The sequence below is a fragment of the Sarcophilus harrisii genome, chromosome 5 (assembly GCF_902635505.1).
Source record: "Sarcophilus harrisii chromosome 5, mSarHar1.11, whole genome shotgun sequence".
NCBI classification, from domain to species: domain Eukaryota; kingdom Metazoa; phylum Chordata; class Mammalia; order Dasyuromorphia; family Dasyuridae; genus Sarcophilus; species Sarcophilus harrisii.
In genome coordinates, this window is record NC_045430.1 from 178,215,872 (window position 1) to 178,235,923 (window position 20,052).

A 20,052-nucleotide genomic window follows, 5' to 3' on the forward strand; every position below is an offset into this window, starting at 1 on the left:
CCCAATACCATAAAAGTCATGTTGTAAAAGAAAACATAATCTTTCCCTTTCCCCCAAAAAAGCCCTCAAGAAAAAAAGTTTAAAAATATGCTTCAGTTTGTATTCAAACAAATCAGTTCTTTCTTTGAGTATGGATAACATTTTTCTTCAGAGTCCTTCAGAATAATCTTGAATCGGTGTATTGTTGAGAATGGCAAAGTTATTCACAGTGGTTTATCTTACAATTTTGCTATTACTATATACATAGTACATTTCACTTTGCTTGAGGTCATGGAGAACTTTTGAGATTTTTATGATAGCATCCTGCTCATGATTTCTTATAGAACAATAATATTCCTTTATAATCACATAACACAATTTATTTAGCCATTTCCCAATTGATGGGAATGGCTTTTTTTTTTTTTTTTTTATAAATTTGACTTTGTTCTCTATATATCTGAGAAATGAGGCCTTTAGAGAAACTTGCTTCAAAATTGTTTTCATATTTACTATTGCTTTTGCTCACAAAACAGTTCACAAAAATAGTTTTTTGAGAGATTTCATACATCCAAGTTTTTTGGGTTTTTGACTAAATATTTGTGTTTTGTTAAGTTGTGAGAGTTATGTGTATGTGATAGAAATACTGAATTCATAAATCCAAATATTTATAGAAAATGTTTTGTATGAACTTCCTAGCAATTTGGAAGTTTGTCCATATTAAAAATCTTTCCTGGTTCTTTTTTTAAAGATAAAGTGGGATAGATGACTTAACATCTTTAGGTAATTAATTTTATATTGGTGGGCTAGCAGATTACCATGTTTTCTATTCTCCTAGGTCACAGAGCTCCACCGGCACGGAGTGGACATCGGTGTGTGGCAGATAATACCAACCTGTATGTATTTGGAGGTTATAACCCGGATTATGATGAGTCAGGAGGGCCAGAGAATGAAGATTATCCTCTCTTCAGGGAGCTTTGGAGGTACCACTTTGCTACAGGACTATGGCATCAAATGAGCACAGAAGGTTACATGCCCAGAGAGCTGGCATCTATGTCACGTGAGTTTAAGAGTTCAGTGGTAGTTTTCCATTTCTGAATTTAAGTAGAATTATCTGAGAGAACAGACTTATCAGATAATCCATATATTAAATGAATTTATTTGGATTAATTCATTGGTGCCAGAAACTTTTTGAATAAGAGATTTCCTTTTATTCAATATTTATAATTAAATAAATATTTACAATATTTATTTAGGTCAACACCTTCTCTGCAATTCATGGTCTTAGAGAGTTGCTTAAAGGACTAGGAGATGAAAATGACTTGTCCCCATCACTGCACAGTATGTGTCAGAAATGATATTTAAGTTCAGATCATCATGACTTCAATAATCTCTCTATATATAATATATCATTTATGGTAGGGTTATAAAGAAGGAATCAATGATAACTTAAACTTAGTGCTTCATAGTGTTGTACAAGTATTATTTTCATTTTATAGAAGAGAAGATAGGTTTATAGCCAAGGTTTATATAAGTATTAGCTGGCAGAGTCAGATCTTGAAACTGGATTTTCTGACTCTAAAACCTGCTCCTTTCTATTATATAAGCCTGTATCCCAAATAGCCAATTAATAAGTTGAACACTGAAACATTTGTTTATTCAGTAAAATAAAAGGATAGATGGGATATTGAATCATGAAGGAGAAGATAAACTGAAGGAGTAATTAGTCAAAATAATTATTATTTTGGCACATTTAGTGACCCCCAGCCACCATTTTCCCACCGAGAAGGAGGAAGAAATAGTCACAACTTAAAATGCAAAATATTATGAGATGTTAGAAAAACAGTTAAATCTTTTTTCCTGTAATGTCTTGTAAAGTTCTCCTGTAAAGTTTTATTGTGTTTTTGACCAGAGGTAGGTGAAAATTCCATTTCTGCCTTTGAAGCCATTTACAGTTTCCTTAATTACAATCATATACTAAAGTACAGTGTTGTCATTTACATGTATTGCCATCAAAATTATTTTGGATTTGTTACATGTTTACTCTAGCTTTCATGCTATACAACTCAATTAAGGAATTAGAACAGATCTTTGTTCCAGGTAGTTACTGATTTGAATTACTTTGTAATATTTTTAAACCAGAGACTTTTCTTTTAATCTTTTAAGTAGTATTGTGTGTATGTACATATAGTACACATAGTATATGAATAGAATTTGTGTTTTTGTCCCTTTCTAGTTGTGTTGCATGGAAATAACTTGTTGGTGTTTGGAGGTACTGGCATTCCCTTTGGTGAGAGCAATGGCAATGATGTCCATGTCTGCAATGTGAAATACAAACGGTGGGCCTTGCTCAGTTGTAGAGGGAAGAAGCCCAATCGGATTTATGGACAGGTACTAATATATATCTATTAATTTGCTTACATTTTGGTGGCTGTAAGTATGGTATCAGAACATTTGTTCTATTACTAAAGTTAAGTTAATGGATGATTAATGGAAAATTAATTCAGAATGTCATTTTATTTTTTTGTTTCAGATAAAAATAACTTAAAACCTAGTCACATTTTTTCTGTTTTTCTTCCTTCCTTTTTTTCCTTCTTCCTTCTTTTCTTTCTTCACTTTTCTCTTTAGTTCCTAATCATAGCCTAGTTTTATGTAAGAAATGTTTAAAATTTTTTTGGTCTTTAGCCCTCTATTATCCTGGAAAAAGTGGAATTTAAAAAATTGTATTTTTAATTTATGAAATAAAACAAGCATTTTCATGACATAGAATAAAAAAAAAGATGAAACTGCAGATCCAAAAAACCCAGCTATTCCTTTTAAATATATAATAAAGTTATGTAAATTTTATTTTTTCCCCCTTTTTCTCCATACCCTCAGAAGGGTACCATTAAACACAAATATGTGTGTATCTATGTATGTATATGTATGTGATTATGTACATATATATATAATGTAAAATCATTCTATTTCAGTTCTTTCTCTGGATGCAGATAGCATCTTCATAGGTCCTTTGTAGTTAATTTGAGTATAATAGTCAAAATACTTATTTGTTCAAAATTGTTCTTAAAACAATATTGTAACTAGATACCCATTTGAAAAGATGGTGTTTTCTGAGGTACCCCCAATGCCCACTAAATTGCTAAGGAAAAAAAAATGCTTTCAGAGCTTGATATAGGAATGCTTTGACTTTGAAGATCAGTGGTTATACTCTTAAAATTGATAGATTTTTCAGCTCTTCTAATCCTTTAGGTGTCCTCATTCAGTGTTAGATGTCAGTCTAACTCACAGCCACACTTAAAAAGTTGCTTGAAAATCATAAGCTGGAAATAATAAATTATAAACTTAACCCTGAATAGTTACTATCTGGTAGCAGAATCTATATTAAAGCACCCACTGGAAGAAGTTCAGTGGCTGCCAAAGATTTTTACTGATTTCTTATTTTCATAACTTCTTTATCTTTAAAATATTTTTTTTGAACTGTTTAGAGAAAGAATATTATTTAGTACAGATATGCCTCTGATATTAGAATTTTGTGGCTGGCAATCACTTAGCTTCCCCTGATCTGTTTTCTCTATATGGAAACTGCTTTTAGATTGGAAAGTTTTATTCTCTAGGAATAATAGGTTTTTACCTTAAGAGTCTTTAAGCTGCTAAGGATTTATATATCAAGGAGAAGAATCACTTAAAGACTGGTCTCAGGACACATAACTCTTAAGCTAGTCCTGATTAGTAACCTCCTAGGCTAGGGTTCCTTTAAAATCCCAGCTAATGGATCTAGTAGCTGTTTCAAAAGGAAATAGCATTATACTCCTCCTTGTTGGGAAATAATTGGCGTTGACCATTAGTCCTGCTCTGTTGACCCCACAGGTTTTTTAACTTCAGCTTGTGCTCTGACCCAGCCCTGGCTCTTCCTGATTCTGGCTTGGCGCCATGATTTGGCCTCGGACTGGACATTGGTGAGCATTGCTCGCTAACCTGCCCTGCCTCTCCCTTACCTACTCTACTTCTTGGAGTCCTCTTAGTGTCTTCCTTGGTAATTTACTCAACTTTTCTTCTGGTGGTGGGCTGGGTCACATAATTACTTATCATTCCCTATCCTTCCCATTGATAGTGAAATCATTGATTATAGAACTACCTCATCTGTAAGTTAGCTTTGAAAATACTGTCCATAGTTTCTTAGAGCCAACATCTTAATTCAGACAGCCAGTTACCGTATCCCTGTGGGTCATAGCACCACTGGTCATAGGCTTCCTCTGTCATATTGAGAGGGGGGACAACCCAAAGGGGGTGTCGATTTAGCAGAAGGTGGAGGAAATTGCAGTTCCCTTTGGTGTGGATTCTTTGCAGAAGCCCTATCAGTTGCCAGCTCTAACCTCTGCCTTGAGTGCCCCCTTAACCTACCAGAGAAATCCAAGGCAACAATTGAACTTCTGACTAGGGTTCTTTCTTTGAAAAAAAAAAATTTAATGAACAAAAATCTGTCATTCTTTCCTTCTTCTCTCCCCTTACTAGAGGGGAAAAAACAACTCACAAAACACCTGTAACAAATTTTGCATAATCAGATTCCCACGTTGGTTTTAACTGACTAGGATTCTTGTCCAGCTCTCATTCTCACTAATATTCTGGGCCTTTTGATTTTTCTTCAGACTGTTTTAAAAATTGCCTTATTAAGAGAGTGGCTTCAAACTTGTAGGATAAGAAAAGCGTCTCTTTGTATGAAAAGTTTGTGCTGAAACTTGTGAGCTTTTAGGAGTTCCCACAGGAGAGGAGCTTATGACTCCATATTGGAATATGTTGACTCATTCTATTTTCTTTCTCAGGATCTGGAATAGAATCAAGCTGATTTGGCTTCCATAGATCTGAGTGATCCTGTGAAGGATAAACTGGTCAGGGTTTAATACTACCTGTATTAATAATAAACCAGCGATACCAGATCAAGGTTCAATTGAATTCTGGGATGGGGACTAGCCACTGGTTTATCCTCCCCTTAACACATTCAGTCTCAGTTGTATCCTGGCTTGATCATGAGTCTATACAACTTCATCACCCCCATCAAAATGAATGATGTCCCATCTGTGTCGATACTTGGCTACTATTGTAGATACACAACTGGCTTAGAATGGAGAAATGGGTTGGTCTCCTGGCCGTTATTTCCCTGGTCCTATAGGATCAATAAACCCATTGCCAACATTTCCATTTATAAATTGAGTTCCCTTTGCCTGATTGGTACTTTAGCTGTCTCCATATTATTTTTAATAGGTGGGATTTAGGAACTTAATCAAAATAGGCCTGAATGGTTGAGAAAAGATCTTCCCCTTGGAATTATGTCATTGATGGCTAACTACTAAGCTATGGGCACTGACACTCAGTTTCTGATGCTGCTGGTTCCAGTCATAAGCCATTTAAATTTGTTGTCAAAAAAAATTTATAATTGGAAGAAAGCTTGGAGGCCACATTGCCCAACATTTATTTGGATGGGTATTGTCTCTATAAGATGGCCAACAGGCAGTCATCCAGACTCCACTTTTGAAGCTTTTTAGTGATATGGGATTTACTGCGTTATGAGGAGGCCTTTTTCTGGTTTGGAGTAGCTCTAAATAAATGTTGGACAGTTTTCCCTATGTTGAGTCAAAATATACCTCTGATCTCCATTTCCTAGTGTTCTTTCCTAGTGTTTGAGTCCAAACAGAACAAATCTGTTCCTTTTTGTCTTTAGATAGGTAGAGCTGTAGAGCCAGAGGACTCAGAAGTTAGCCTCATCTCTCCCATTAATTTAAAGATGAAACTGAGGCAGCCCCATGCCTTTCTCAAGGTCACGCGTTGGATCACCAGAATTATTTCACTCCTATTCTTTGTGATCCCATTTTGGATTTTCTTCAGAGATACTGCAATGGTTTGCATTTCCTTCTCCAGCTCATTTTATATATGAGAAAAGGAACTTGACCAGAGTCACACAACCAGGAAGTGTCTGAGGCTGGATTTGAACTTGGGTTTCCTGGCTCCAGGCCTCGATCTCTGTCTACTGTGCCACCTGGCTGCCCATCCATACTAGAGCCAGGAGTCAAATACAGGGGGTCACAGTGTCATTGCCAGTAAGAGAGCTGCATCAATGTGTCTCAAAAGAGATTGAATTTACATCCTTTTAAGGTATCTGCTGTACCTTGTAGCATATTTATGCATGCATAAGTAAACATGTTAAGTGTATGAGTTCACATGATGCTTTTATAAGATCATGAGTTGTATTTCTTCCTCCCTTCTTGGGTGTTTTTTTCAGTGTTCCTTTATAGGTTGATATTCTTCCCATCATTTCTGCTATTCCCTAGTTTAGTGAATCTATACGAGCTTGTTTTACTCTCCACCCCCCGACTGGGCCCGGTTTCAGTTTAAAGTTCTTTGGATGAGACTTGCAGATCTTTAGCAAATTATTTTTGACGGTTTTAGAATCCTTCTATTTCTGGCCAAGAATGAGCATGGAGTAAATATTGCATTTGGAGGACAATCTATCTGCTTCACCTTTTGGTTCCTCATTTGGAAAATGAAGTTTTACTTTCTAACTTGTAAGAGAGTTTGAATGATGTTTGGGATCAGACACAGCCTTTCTGTCCTAGTACCATCTTAGCCAGTGACTTCACAGATCTGCTGTGCCATGTTCAGTTTCTCTTCCAGTTCTTCATATTCTCTAGCGATGCTTCCTAGATTCCTTTTGGCAGTGTCATTTTTTTCTCTGTGGGAACTGGCTTTAGAGTTTGTCCAGTCTCTGAGACTCTCTATTTTGAGTATGTGGTCTAGAAAAACAATGTAGCTTACTTTTTTTTCCCTGAGGCAATTTGGGTTAAGTGACTTGCTCAGAGTCACACATCTAGGAAATGTTAAGTGTTTGAGTTCAAATTTGAACTTGGGTCCTTCTGACTTAGTTTACTCTATTTTTATAGCTTAATATGAGAGCACTTAACCCTCTATTTAGTCAGATGTCACCAGCCTTCATTCCTTATTTTTTCTTTTCTTTGATCTGTAGTGGTTTGTCTCTCTCATAGTGGTGCTATAAATTCTCGCCATCGTTTCTTGAGCAAGGAAAAATATTGCTTTCTCAGAGAGCCCATCTCTACAGTAAGAAGAACCTCCTACCTATTATTTTAACTTCTTCAACCTTTTTGTCTCCTGTCACAGAATAGATAGTCTTGAAAAATTCTTTTTCCTCTGTTTTGCCTTTTCTGTATTTCTTTTTGTTCAAAGAACATTTTTGTTTTTTTCCCCTGATAAGGTAGAGAGGAGGCAGGCATTCCTCTTCATTTTATCTTTATAGTGCAAAGATTATTTTCATCTTATGCAGATCCATCTCACTAGGCATTGGCAAAAACAGTGTGCTTTGCAGCTTACTGACAAATTCTCCTTGTGCTGTATACCTGCTGGAACTAGAAGCTTTAATTCCCTGTTGTTCTTTTGTCTTTTCATCAGTCATTTCTGCCACAACAAAGATGCTTTTTGTTAGGTCTGTTCTCTTGCCAAGGCTTCTGAGCAATACTTTGTTATTAATGGATTTTTCTTGCTTTTTATGCTTAGTTTTCTAGGTTAGTTTGACAATATAATTTAGTCTTTCTTGTCAAAAAATAAATACTCTTAGCAGTTTTATTTGCAAATTCAGTTTCTGGCCCCTTAACTCTTCTAATTTCTAATTACTTACCTATTTCTGTGTCACTCATTGATGAGATTTAAGATATCACCGACATCACCTTGTTTCTTTGGATTTTCATGAAAAGGCACAGTTTGAACTAATGTGACTTCATTATATACTGGAAATCCCCATGAAATGATCTTTAGCCTTCCTTTATTGTCAGCTAACAATAGTGGTGATGCCCAGGATCATGGCTGGCAGTCAAAAACATTTCTTTTTGGAATACCTTTCCCACATGCCTTTCCCTTCATCAGACACTTAGTTCATGTAAGTCTCTCCAGGCCTCTCTGAAATCATCCTGCTGATCATTTCTTATAGAACAATAATATTCCATAACATTCATATACCACAACTTATTCAGCCATTCTCCAACAGATTGGCAGCTATTCAGTTTCCAGTTCCTTCTAAAAAAGGGCTGCTATAAACATTTTTGTACATGTAGGTTCTTTTCTCTTTTTTATGATCTCTTTGGGATACAGAACGAGTAGAGACACTGCTGGATCAAAGGTTATGTACAGTTTGATAGCCTTTTGGACATAATCGAATTAATTTTTTTAATTGAATAATAGACATTTTCCTTATTACTTTTTCCAAAATACCACACCATCTCTTGCATTTTTGATGACAGAGAATCTGAGATAATGTAGGATCAAAGTCAAATAGAAATCAGGACCATTCAGGATCCCCCTGCAGAGACTTCATACTGATTTCAAAAATCGCATATTATTACCATTATGTTTTTTGTATTTTGTTAAATGTTTCCTAAGAACATTTTATAATCTGATTCCAGCCAGACTGTTATGTTTGATGCCTCTGACTTTGAGCACCAAGGATTGACTGAATTTATAAGCAAGACTCATGTAATTGCTAATTCAGTGCACGTCACCAATCATATCTGTGGCCTGAATACTCCATATCATGTCCTTCTCAAGGAATTTTCATCACAGTCAAAATGGCCAAGATCTTTCTATAGAATATCTTAATTAATAGGTTTTCTAAGCTTGGTTATCTTTAACCAAATGTTCGAGTTTGTGTCATTCTTTGAGGGACCCTTTGCTTGGTACTCTCAAAGTTAGAAAAAAACAAATTAAAGTAATCATTTGCCATCAGGGTTAAATGTTTTTCCCCCCCAGAGTCAGATTTTCCTACAGTAGTAGTAGTACAGTAAACATAATTATATTATCTTTGTGATAATTGTGGATTTCCACTGGCTGTTAACTAAATAACACTGCAACCAAATTCTGCCTACAAGGACTATACAACAAAAACACCCGAACATGATGATTGTGCCTTTATATTGAGTATCACATTTAGTTGTCAGTTCCCTATCTTTAATCAGTGCGTTTTTGTCACTGCTAGGGAATGTTTAAGTGCTATGAACCATCCACCCACCCTTTTATATCTGCCTTCCTTATTTAAAATACACCTATCTTTACTCAACCCTAATCTATTAACCCTACAGTCACCAATAGAGTTTGTCTCAAGGGAAGTCTTATGAAGTATTTTTTGGATTGTGAAGTCATATTTCGAAAAGAACAAAATGTTTCATTTTTACATTCCATTGTTCTTGGCTTATTTTTAGAATGTTAAAAAAATCTTCTAGCTAGTCTAGTGAATAAGACTAGAGAGCCAGTTAGAGCAACCTTCATTTAAGTAATTAACCTTGTTAACTATGGTACTAATGCATCTTATAGGCTTATGTCAATACCACTAGTATTCTGATCACCTTGTTTTGACCTTAGTTCTAATCTTTCCTTATTTATTCTGGTTCTATCCTTAAATTTTAGTGAAAAGCTCATATGAGTTCACAGAGCTGTGAAAATTAAAAAAAAAAAAATTTTTTTTATCAGTATATGTTATTATAATTGGTTTCCTTGGTATTCCTATATATTTTATTTATACATTTAAAGACCTTCTGAGAAGGAGTCCATAGGCTTCACATAAAAAAGGACTCCTACATTAGGGTGATTTTTGATTTAGTCTTAGACTAGCCATTGGTCTAGCGTATTTGTTATTAACATACCCTGTTCTTTCTTTTACCAGACCTATTCCTTTTAGTTTCTCCCTAGAGGTCAACTTAATTTTTCTTCTGAATTTTATACCACTTATTCCCTTTGATTTAGGTGCATTACCTAATTATCTACTCCCATTAGTCATCACCAGTGATTATCATATTCTCTAGACAGTTTATTACCATAGCTTCTCACCCACTTTCTGTCTGTAGCACAATCATGTAGTTAGCTTGAGTCAGTTAACTAATAGATGAATTTTGTTCTTTTAAAAAATTTTTTAGGCAATGGCTATTATAAATGGCTTCCTCTATGTCTTTGGAGGAACAACTGGCTATGTTTACAGTACAGACCTACATCGGTTAGACCTGAATACCCGGGAATGGATACAGCTAAAACCAAACAACCTAGCTTGTGATCTGCCAGAAGAGAGGTAAAGTTCTAAGATATATTTTGCATTTGCTGCTAAGACTTTTCTTGTTTAATGTCAGGGCATGGCTTAAAGAAAATCCTTTACCTGCATTTGGAATAGCAAATTGGTTGAGATCTCAGTTTAGAAAGTAGTAGTCTTCTGATATGGGAATGATACTTTTCCCTTACTGGAAGAATCATTTCTATTTCATCCCTCCTGAGAATTTAAAATTTTCAATATACTTTGGAATTCCTATGCTAAAAAAACAACAAATCTTGAAGAAAAAGTTGGTAGTAGTATTAACCAAATAAGTGGATCATGGTTAGGACAGTTATCCCTAATTCTCTCATTTTTTCACTTATTCATTCTTCACATACTCACTAAACCCTTAGTTTGTACAATACATACTACTGAATATTAGGGGATACAAAAATTTAAATGCCTTTTACATTATTCTTTTATGGTATAAGCCCCTCATCTTTTCTGATACAGTAATTGCTTGTTCTTAAAATTAAGCTCACATAAACTCAAATTAAATTTTTCAATTAAATAATTTTTTTTCCTTTTCCTAGTTCCTCCTAAAGTGCCTTACTTAGTCAAAATGGCATGGAGGAGGAGTAAGGATATTTTTCATTGTTATCTTATTTGACTCATAATTAGAGAACTGTTTTGTTATGTAGAGAAAACAATTGCAAAATGATGTCCTGTTCCCTATAAAACAACTTGATCTTCTTGAATTAGCTTATTAAGGTTCTTTTATATGTTTTCTTAAGTGTCAGAAACAGATTTTTTTAAAAAAATGGTCTTTTTTTAAGATTCTGACTTTCTAAATAAGTAATGTGATGTGAAGGATGATCTGTAACCTAAGTCAACCAGATTTCAACAAAACTACTTTTCTTCTAATTATTTTTGATATTTTCAGGTATAGACATGAAATTGCACACGATGGGCAAAGGATATACATCTTGGGAGGTGGGACTTCCTGGACAGCTTACCCCTTAAATAAGGTAAAAAAGACTTTTCAGAACAGAAGGATATGAAGAAGTATATTTCAGACCAAAAATTTTAGCTTTGGTTACTGTGGTTTTTAGAAGGTTAGTCATTAATGTGTTTGAACATCCATTTTGCGCAGAATGCTCTTTAATAGTATTATATCAAATGGTCAGCTTCTGCTATGTTATAGCAAGCACTGAATATGCTTTATGAAATATGTCTCCTTAGAAAAGATGAAGAAAGTGACTTGAAGATTTAGTAATTGAAAGAAGATTCCAGTAAGTTTTTATCAGAGTTGGAGTTTGAACTAGGACTTCCATGTCCTTGCATATGTCCTAGGATCAGTGGTATAAAACCTTCTGGGTTCTCTAGAATGCAGGTCATTTTGAATGGCTATAGCTTCTACAGAAAATAGTTTACATGATTCACTACTATGTATAACTGAGAATTCATTGTGATGTTTTCCAAGAGCTTAACCTGTTTTTGCATGCATAGAAATATGATGCAATCTGGATACCATAATACTTTATTTTTACCTTATTTATTTCCTTTATTTTTTTCCCTTTGGCCTATATTTTAGATTGTTGTTGGGAAGTAAATGAAAATTAAACTTCTGCATTGGGGTTCATAAACTGATACCTTAGGGAATTAATATTTAAATCTACATTTCATTAACTTCATTGATGAATGGAGATGATTGGTGTCCAGTTGTCTCACAACTATAATACTTTTACCATTGTTATAAGAGGGGAAAAATTAGTTTTCTAATGGAGAATTATATAGAAAGGAATTAAATCATGGTTATGCTATGGTTCAATCTTAATTTCATTGGAGAATAGAATCAGGAAAGTACAATTTAGTTAGATTTTGATTTAATTATTAGAGTTATGGAGTTTTTAGAGAACTGAGTCCAAATGAATTTTTGTAGAACAATCCTGATTCTTTGTTGGGATACTTAAAATTCTTTTTTCCTTGGTGGTTTCTTAAGATTTATAGTTTCATCCTTAAGATTTAGATTTAAGATCTTAAGATTTAGAAGATTTTGCCTTCTAACCCAGAAAAATTTCATTATTACACATCTTGTAGATGAATTGTGTTTTAAACGATTCACTTTAATGACCGTCTTTGTTAAAGAGTGAGGACAGATTAGAGAGATGCAAGGCCCAGAAAAGCTTTTCAGCAGAATGCAAAGGATTTATACAGACAGGCATTAAAATACGATTTATTGTACGTCCAAAGTCACAAGTGATTGTCATTGTTTCTATTAAGTGTGTTTATATGGATGTGTATCTGTGTGTTTTCTTTTCTCAAGATCCACGCATACAATCTTGAAACGAATACATGGGAGGAAATTGCAACAAGACCCCATGAAAAAATAGGTAAATCATAAATCCTTGAGTAAATTTATTTTTTGAATGTTTTTAAGGGGTGATTTAATTGATATTTGTGGTTCTACTAAATTAGGAATGCTTAATATTTTAATGTTTATTTAACATCTACTGGTCATCCTGCCATCTGGGGAGGGGTGGGGAAGGAGGGAAAAATTGGAACAAGAGGTTTGGCAATTGTCAGTGCTGTAAAGTTACCCATACATATAACCTGTAAATAAAAGGCTATTTAAAAAATATTTTAATATTTAATTTGGATTGATGTTAATATGTTATGGTCTAGAGGAAAGCTTTTTAAATTGTGGTTTGCTTCCCCACGTGGGGTTGTGGAACTGAATGTAGGGATCTTAAATTTAGGATTTTTTATCAGTAAATGTTTGCTTTATATATCGATTTTGTATACTTATGTACCCGGGTTGCATAAAAATTTCTTAGACGAAAGGGATTGTGAATAGAAAAAGTTTAAAAAGCCCTGATCTGAGTCAGATGGAGATTGTTTCCATCATTCAGCCACTGTATAGAGAGATGTGCTTTTGATAAGAATTGTTGAATTCTATAATAGAAGTGGAGGAGCAGAGTTGAGAAAATTTGAATTTAGATAGAGAACCTGGGCTTAATCCCAGCTTTGCTTCTCGCCACCTTTGTATCTGTGGACCTTTATTTCTTCATCTTTGGGCATTGAATAATTGACCACCACATTCTGAAAGCCTTACAGCTATGATTCTCAGTAGATAGACTCCTGAGGAAATCAGAACCTGCAGGGAACAGGAACACCTGCCCTGTAGCTTCCCTAGTTCTTTATCACACCAGAGTTGTGCTGGTTATTGGGGATCTCCATTCTTGAAGTCTCATATATAATATAATATTATAATAATATGTAATATATAATACATGTGATATTTTATATATTAAGTTTCCTTATATAAATCTTCTAGGATAACTAAGGCTATTCCACTTTGCAGCTTTTCCTAATGTAATATAAAGGGATTAATTTGTGTGTATTAATTTAATCTAGCAATTTATAATATGTTCTTTGCTATATTAGCATTGTGCTTTGTGTGAATAAAAGAGCTCTCTTGCATGTATGTTTTTTGTCAGGTTTCCCTGCAGCCAGAAGATGTCACAGTTGTGTACAAATAAAAAATGGTAAGGATATTAAACTAAGCACTACTTCTAGTTCTATGTTCAATGAGTGAGTGACTAACTGAAAATAGGAGAACACAAGCAATAGTTTCTAGGAGTGGAGAAATCTCTTTCTGGTTCCAGATAGAACTGTTAGCTTTAAAAGATACTTTGTCATTCAGGAAGTAGAAAGTAGTATTTTCCCAAGTTCTTTATCTAAATTTTGTAATTTGATTTCCTTAGAAGATTCTGTTTCGTTTGCCCTACAAACCCCTTTAAAGCTATAACAATAAGATAGTTTGTTAGTCAGCATAACTGAAAAATATACCATCCATGGAGGAACTGTTTTTGGTATGGAAAACCCTTCATAAATTGCTTGTGCTTTTTGGATTAAGATTTATAGAATTCAGTCCAAAACACTGATAGTTTAAAAAGAAAAACAAAATAGGAAGATGGACAAACTTTTAACACCTTATTTCTACTCTAATTAGGACTGCAGTCTAACTGTTATGTTAAAGTTTTTCTTGAACTCAAACTAAAAAAGTATATTTAAAACAAACAACTCTCTTCCAATTTATTTATAATCTCATTCTTTATGCCTAGGTCATGAACCCATTTTGACCTTATCTTGGTGTACAGTGTTAAGTGTGGGTCAATGCCTAATTTCTAATTTTCCCAGCAATTTTTGTCAAATAATGCGTTCTTATCCCAAAAACTGGGGTCTTTGGGTTTGTCAAATACTAGATTATTAAAGTTACTGGCTGTTTTGTCCTTTGAACCTAACTTATTTCATTGTTCAACTAGTCTATTTCTTAGCCAATACCAGATGGTTTCGGGAACCGCTGCTTTATAATATAATTTTAGATCTGGTACAGCTAGGCCACCTTCATTTGATTTTTTTTTTTCATTAATTCCCTTGAAATTCTTGACCTTTTGTTTTTCCATATGAATTTTGTTATTTTTTCTAGGTCATTAAAATAGTTTTTTGGGAGTCTGATTGGTATAGCGCTAAATAAATAGATTAGTTTAGGTAGTATTGTCATCATTATTGTATTTGCTCGCCCAATCCAAGAGCATAATTTTTCCAGTTGGTTAGATCAGACTTAATTTGTGTGGGAAGTGTTTTGTAGTTTTGCTCATAAAGTTTCTGATTTTCCCTTGGCAGATAGATTCCTAAATATTTTATACTATCAGTAGTTACTTTAAATGGGATTTCTCTTTGTAACTCTGACTGTTGAATTTTGTTAGTGATATATAAGATTGCTGATGACTTATGTGCATTTATTTTGTATCCTGCAACTTTGCTAAAGGTATGAATTGTTTCTAATAACTTTTTAATAGAATCTCTGGGGTTCTCTAAGTATACCATCATATCATCATTAAAGAGTGATAATTTGGTTTCCTCATTGCCTATTCTTATTCCTTTAATCTCTTTCTCAACTCTTATGCCAAAGTTAGCATTTCTAATACAATATTAAATAGTAATGGTGATAGTAGGCAACCTTGTTTCACTCCTGATCTTATTGGGAATGGTTGCAACTTGTCCCCATTACATATGATGCTTACTGATGGTTTTAAATAGATGCTACTGATTATTTTAAGGAAAAGTCCATTTATTCCTATACTCTCAAGTGTAAAACAACTTTTAAAATCTTTTTTAAGGTTAAGAGTTATTTATATTACATTTTTGTTATCATTATTGTTGAATTATAACTGAATGACTATTTTGATTTCACTAATGATGAACCTTTGATAGACTCTTCTTGGGATTCAGAAGTTTTCTGTTCTTATAGAAATGCTGCAAAAGTAAATTAGACCTTCAGATTCTAGCTCAAACTCATAAAATTGTTGCAGAGAACTTAACACTTATAATCTGAGTTAGGACATATTGATACTGAGTGTCCCAGGGGACTACAAGAAAGCCAGGGACTGCCTCTTTGGGACTTTTGGATTAAGGAGGAAGCAATTAAGCTTGCCCCCTATGTGAATGCTTCTACTCACCTTTGGTGTAGATTGGATAATCTCTTTAATTTAGGACATTTAAAATTTTTTTTTAATTTAATTTTAATTTGAAAATTAAAAAAAAATTCAATAATACCTGGTCTTTCCCCATATTGCTTTCCTATTACCAGTCATTTCATCAGTCTGATCTCACAAAACTGTCATGTTCAGATGGCATGAGAATAAAACCTACCATAACAAGTCTTGTAATCTGCTATAAATATCGAGTTAGTTTGGTTCATTTAATTTGCTCTTTATTTCTATCCTTTGTAGATGTATTTGTTTGTGGTGGTTATAATGGAGAAGTGATTTTGGGAGATGTCTGGAAATTGAATCTGCAAACTTTCCAGTGGGTAAAGCTTCCAGCTGTTATGCCTGAGCCAGTTTATTTCCACTGTGCAGCTGTTACACCGGTAAGTTTTATTTGATTACTTGTGTGAGATTGGATGGTAAAGTAATTTGTTTATAGATATGTGGTGAAGAAGTTCTAACATAAGCAGATTAAAATCCTTTATATATAAGATTGCTTTGAAGCTTGCCTCCAAGGTTTGCTAAATTTCTGAATCTAGGAGACAAACAAAACATTTAATACCAAAATCCATTCATACAAAACTCATGGGTTCAAATCCTGCCTCTGATATTTGTTAGCTCTTTGACTCTGGACAAGTCATAATCTCTCTCAGCTCCAGTGTTATCTGTAAAATGAAGGGATTGGACCACATGACTTTTAAAGTCTTGTATGATTCTCATGAATATCAGCTTTGTAAGAGATATGCCTTAAATATCCACAGTTTTATTAATGCGCATCAGCCACACCTTTTTTTTTTTTTTTTTTTGGATACTCTGTTGTTCATGAGATTTGATAGCCAATCTCATTTTGATTCCATCTCCTTTATAAAAATCTTTTCCAACAAGAGTCTTCACTAGCTAGATCTTTGGTTTGTCTTTTTTCTTCATCTAATTTGTACTTTTCTGTTTGTCCTGTTTACAGGCTGGTTGCATGTACATTCATGGAGGAGTGGTGAACATCCATGAAAATAAACGGACTGGGTCATTATTTAAGATGTGGCTGGTGGTACCCAGCCTTCTGGAACTGTCATGGGAGAAACTGCTTGGGGCCTTCCCTCACTTAGTAAATCTCTCCCGGACACAACTTCTGCACCTTGGACTCACACAGGGACTCATTGAGCGGTTGAAATGAGGGTTTCTGGACTATTCATTCACCATGGAAATACTAATTTAAAAGAGACTTCTTTTTCTATTTATGGGCAGCGTAGAGTGTGCTACCAAGAGGATTGAGTACCCTGATCAAGGCCTTACTCAGAAAATACATCAGATGCCTTTCTGTAAATTTGTTTTTAAGTTTATGGAAATGTATGAATTTCCCCTAAAGATGCTTCTCCCTCCCCTTTTTCCTTAAGTTCCCTCTTGCTGGGAAATGGTGGGGGAGAGGAGAGATGGAGTTAGATTTCAGAAAATCTCTTTAAAATATTATGAATCAAGATACAAATATAGGCTTTTTTTTTCAGGAAAATTCTGAACATATAGTCAGCAGTGTTATGTGTAATACAGGAGGCTAGTGCTCTCCTACTTTAAAACATCATCATCAAATCCCAGTAGTTCAGGAAATATGGGAAGGGTGCCTGTTGAGACCTGGTTTTCCCTAATGCCTCATTTTAATATATTATTTCTAAAGAGGTATTTGATTGAGTAGATCTTCCTAACTACAGTAATTTTTTGACATGTTAGTCTATATATAGACAGTCCAAATACATATTTTGACTTTGAATGGAAGGGTAACAAATAGATTGTTCACCTGTTTACCCCTTTGGGGGTTGGAAAATATTGGCTTATCTAAAAACTTGTATGTACATTGTGGATGTGGAATATGCTCTATATTGTTCTTGAAGACCAGGGTACCAAGAACATTCCAGATAAAAGGCACTATGGGCCAGACAAAGCCAGAATGACTTAAAAACACTGGATTGCCTTCTCAGTGTTTGTTCTTCTAAGTGTCTCCTCTCTCTCATCTCATGGTGAAATGTGGATCTAAGCAAACTGCTTAAAAGTCATAATGTACTATTAAGTAGATCATGAGGTCCAAGGTCCTGTAGTTTAAAATGTATAAGGATAACCTTCAAGCTGTTTCCTTTTTGGAGACTTCAGACTTGGTCTTTCATTTGAAATGTGAGCTTTGACTTTCTTTCATTTAAAACTTCTTCCAGGCCTCAGAATTGGTGCCATTTGCTATTAGTAAGTAACCTGCTGCTTTTTAGGCTCTGGACTACAAGCCTCTTTTTTTCTCAGGCAATAGGATTTTCCCTCTAGAAAGCCAACTGGCATTTGGTTGTTCCTTTAAATAGTTTTGCTTTTTTTCTGTTCATACATATTGTGCTTTGAGTCATACAATCCTAGTTGAGTTGGGAAAAGCCAAAATCAGTATGTTAATCCATTCTGGGAAACCAAGTGTCATTTAAAAACCACCATGGGGGAAGAATGCAATTGAATGTCATTTTCATTTTTATGTGGAACTTTTAGTCTTTTTTTTAAATTTGGGGAAATGACTTGAATTTCTAATTTGCTTTTTTGTCTAATGTTTTAGATAATAATTGGATAGATCATAGTCAGGTGGACATGTAGATACAGAATTAATAAAGGTGCTTAAGAAATACAGGAAATGCAGACCAGGTTGTGGCACCTAGGTCTAATGTAGATTTGGGACATGTTTTCCATTTAAGTGCCTTTTTTTCCCTCCAATTCTTAAAAATAATTTTATCTTCACTTTAAAAACTGCTTGAGGATGTATGTATTTTAAAATAGTCTGAGTTAAATTAAAAGCATCTAATATCTAGGAAAAAGAGTAGAGAGCTTTGTGGAGTGTAGAACTGTATACTGTTTTAACCCATCTTTCAAGCCTTTTTGTAACATCTCATTTGGCTGTTGTGAAGACTTAGATTTTTTTTTGTTGTTGTTCTGTAGTAGTTTGAGATATAACTGTTTGGGTTTTAATTTTAGAGATATTAACCTTTTAATGTAGGGTACCTAAAGGAAAGAGGCAACTATATAGTAGGTCTTGCCCTTTCCTATGCTTTTCTACTAATAGTTGCCTTTTATAGTTTGTTATTGTAGTCGCTTCATTTAAAAGAACTGTTTCCCTGTCTTGGCTAGTCAGATACATCCATTTTTAGTTCAGAGGAAGCAGCTCTGTGGCAATCTGCCAGCCCGAGCAGGTGGGATGAGACGATATTTCTATTAAGGCCAAAGAATGATCCTTCAGCTTCCAACCTTTTGATTCTATATATGTAACCAACAATTACTCTAGAAAACTGGATAGAGAGGTCTGGTTCAGTCTTGATTTGCTCTCATTTGTAAGCCTTTTGTTGGGCAGACCCTTTGATAGTACCAGAAACCAGAAGAAAAGCAGCACTTCCTCTGTCTTTTTTGCTTCAAAGTAGGCTCGTTGACTGCAGCAGTCTATACCTGGCTTCCTTGTAAAAAAGATCCATTCCATCCCTTGGTCAGTTCTAATCAACAGTAGTGGAAGCCTGTGTGTAACTAGATCTCTGGAAGTGCTGTCTAATTAAATACACCATTCTTGCTAATGATAGGTCATGCTTATATAATGTTTTAAGAGACACGAAGTGCTTTCTTAACCACAACCCTGTGAAAGTACTTGATATATATTATTGTCCCTGTTTCGTAGATTAAATGGGCTGATTTGAAGTGGCTGGCTAAATAGTCCCAAGGATGAGAGCCTCAAATCAAGCACATCTTTTCTGACTGCATGTCAGAAGACTTTGCCGTCTGTTTTGTTGAGCTGTTTTTCAAATGTGTCTGACTCATTGTGACCCGATTTGGGGTTATCTTGGTGAAGATACTGGAATTGTTTGCCGTTTCTTCAGCTCATTTTACAGATGAGGAAACCGAGGCAAGCTGGGTTAAGTGACTTGTCCAGAGTCACACAGCTAGTAAATGTCTGAGGCCAGATTTGAACTCGGGTCTTTCTGACTCCAGGCCTGGTGCTCTTATTCACTGAGCCCATGTGTATAGTATGTGTTTTAAGTGATCTTATTGGAATTTATTTAACAATTTGCAAAGAATTTCATTATATAATTAACCAGCAAAATCACCTTGACTTTAGTGCCTATTGCATGGAAGCATATGTCTGCTTCTTCTCTGCCTCTTTCAGATACCCTTTACAATGTCTTATTTGCCATCTACAAATTTAAGTGCAATAATACATATATTTATTTACATATAACATGATAAAAAGATATGGGCACATACATAGATGTGTGTGTAGGTACAGTTGCTTTTTAGTACTTCAAAAGATTTTAAATGTCATTGTTATTGAGTACCATCTCCTTTTGCTTCAGATGAAAATCTCATAGTTGACAGTCTTCATGAATTGCTGAGGCCACAAAAATTCACCCAGTGGCCTTTTTTCTGGTGATGAGCTTCTACAAGCTTAGATTGGTC

The 20,052-nt window shown here is 34.6% G+C and overlaps 1 protein-coding gene across 2 annotated transcripts in view; it reads left to right on the forward strand.

Moving 5' to 3' along the window:
- The window catches only part of KLHDC10 (kelch domain containing 10), a 64,178-nt gene extending 44,658 nt beyond the window's left edge, over window positions 1-19,520 (forward strand). The window contains exons 3-10 of one of the 2 annotated variants that reach the window (XM_031939053.1): window positions 815-1,036; window positions 2,213-2,367; window positions 9,942-10,090; window positions 10,992-11,076; window positions 12,375-12,441; window positions 13,549-13,596; window positions 15,847-15,986; window positions 16,565-19,520. In XM_031939053.1, coding sequence (XP_031794913.1) covers window positions 815-1,036; window positions 2,213-2,367; window positions 9,942-10,090; window positions 10,992-11,076; window positions 12,375-12,441; window positions 13,549-13,596; window positions 15,847-15,986; window positions 16,565-16,774 — 1,076 coding nt within the window. In that variant the 3' untranslated portion in view covers window positions 16,775-19,520. The remainder of the gene's footprint in view (window positions 1-814; window positions 1,037-2,212; window positions 2,368-9,941; window positions 10,091-10,991; window positions 11,077-12,374; window positions 12,442-13,548; window positions 13,597-15,846; window positions 15,987-16,564) is intronic. The other variant, XM_031939054.1, reaches the window with a different exon arrangement.
- The last annotated feature ends 532 nt before the right edge of the window (window positions 19,521-20,052 follow it).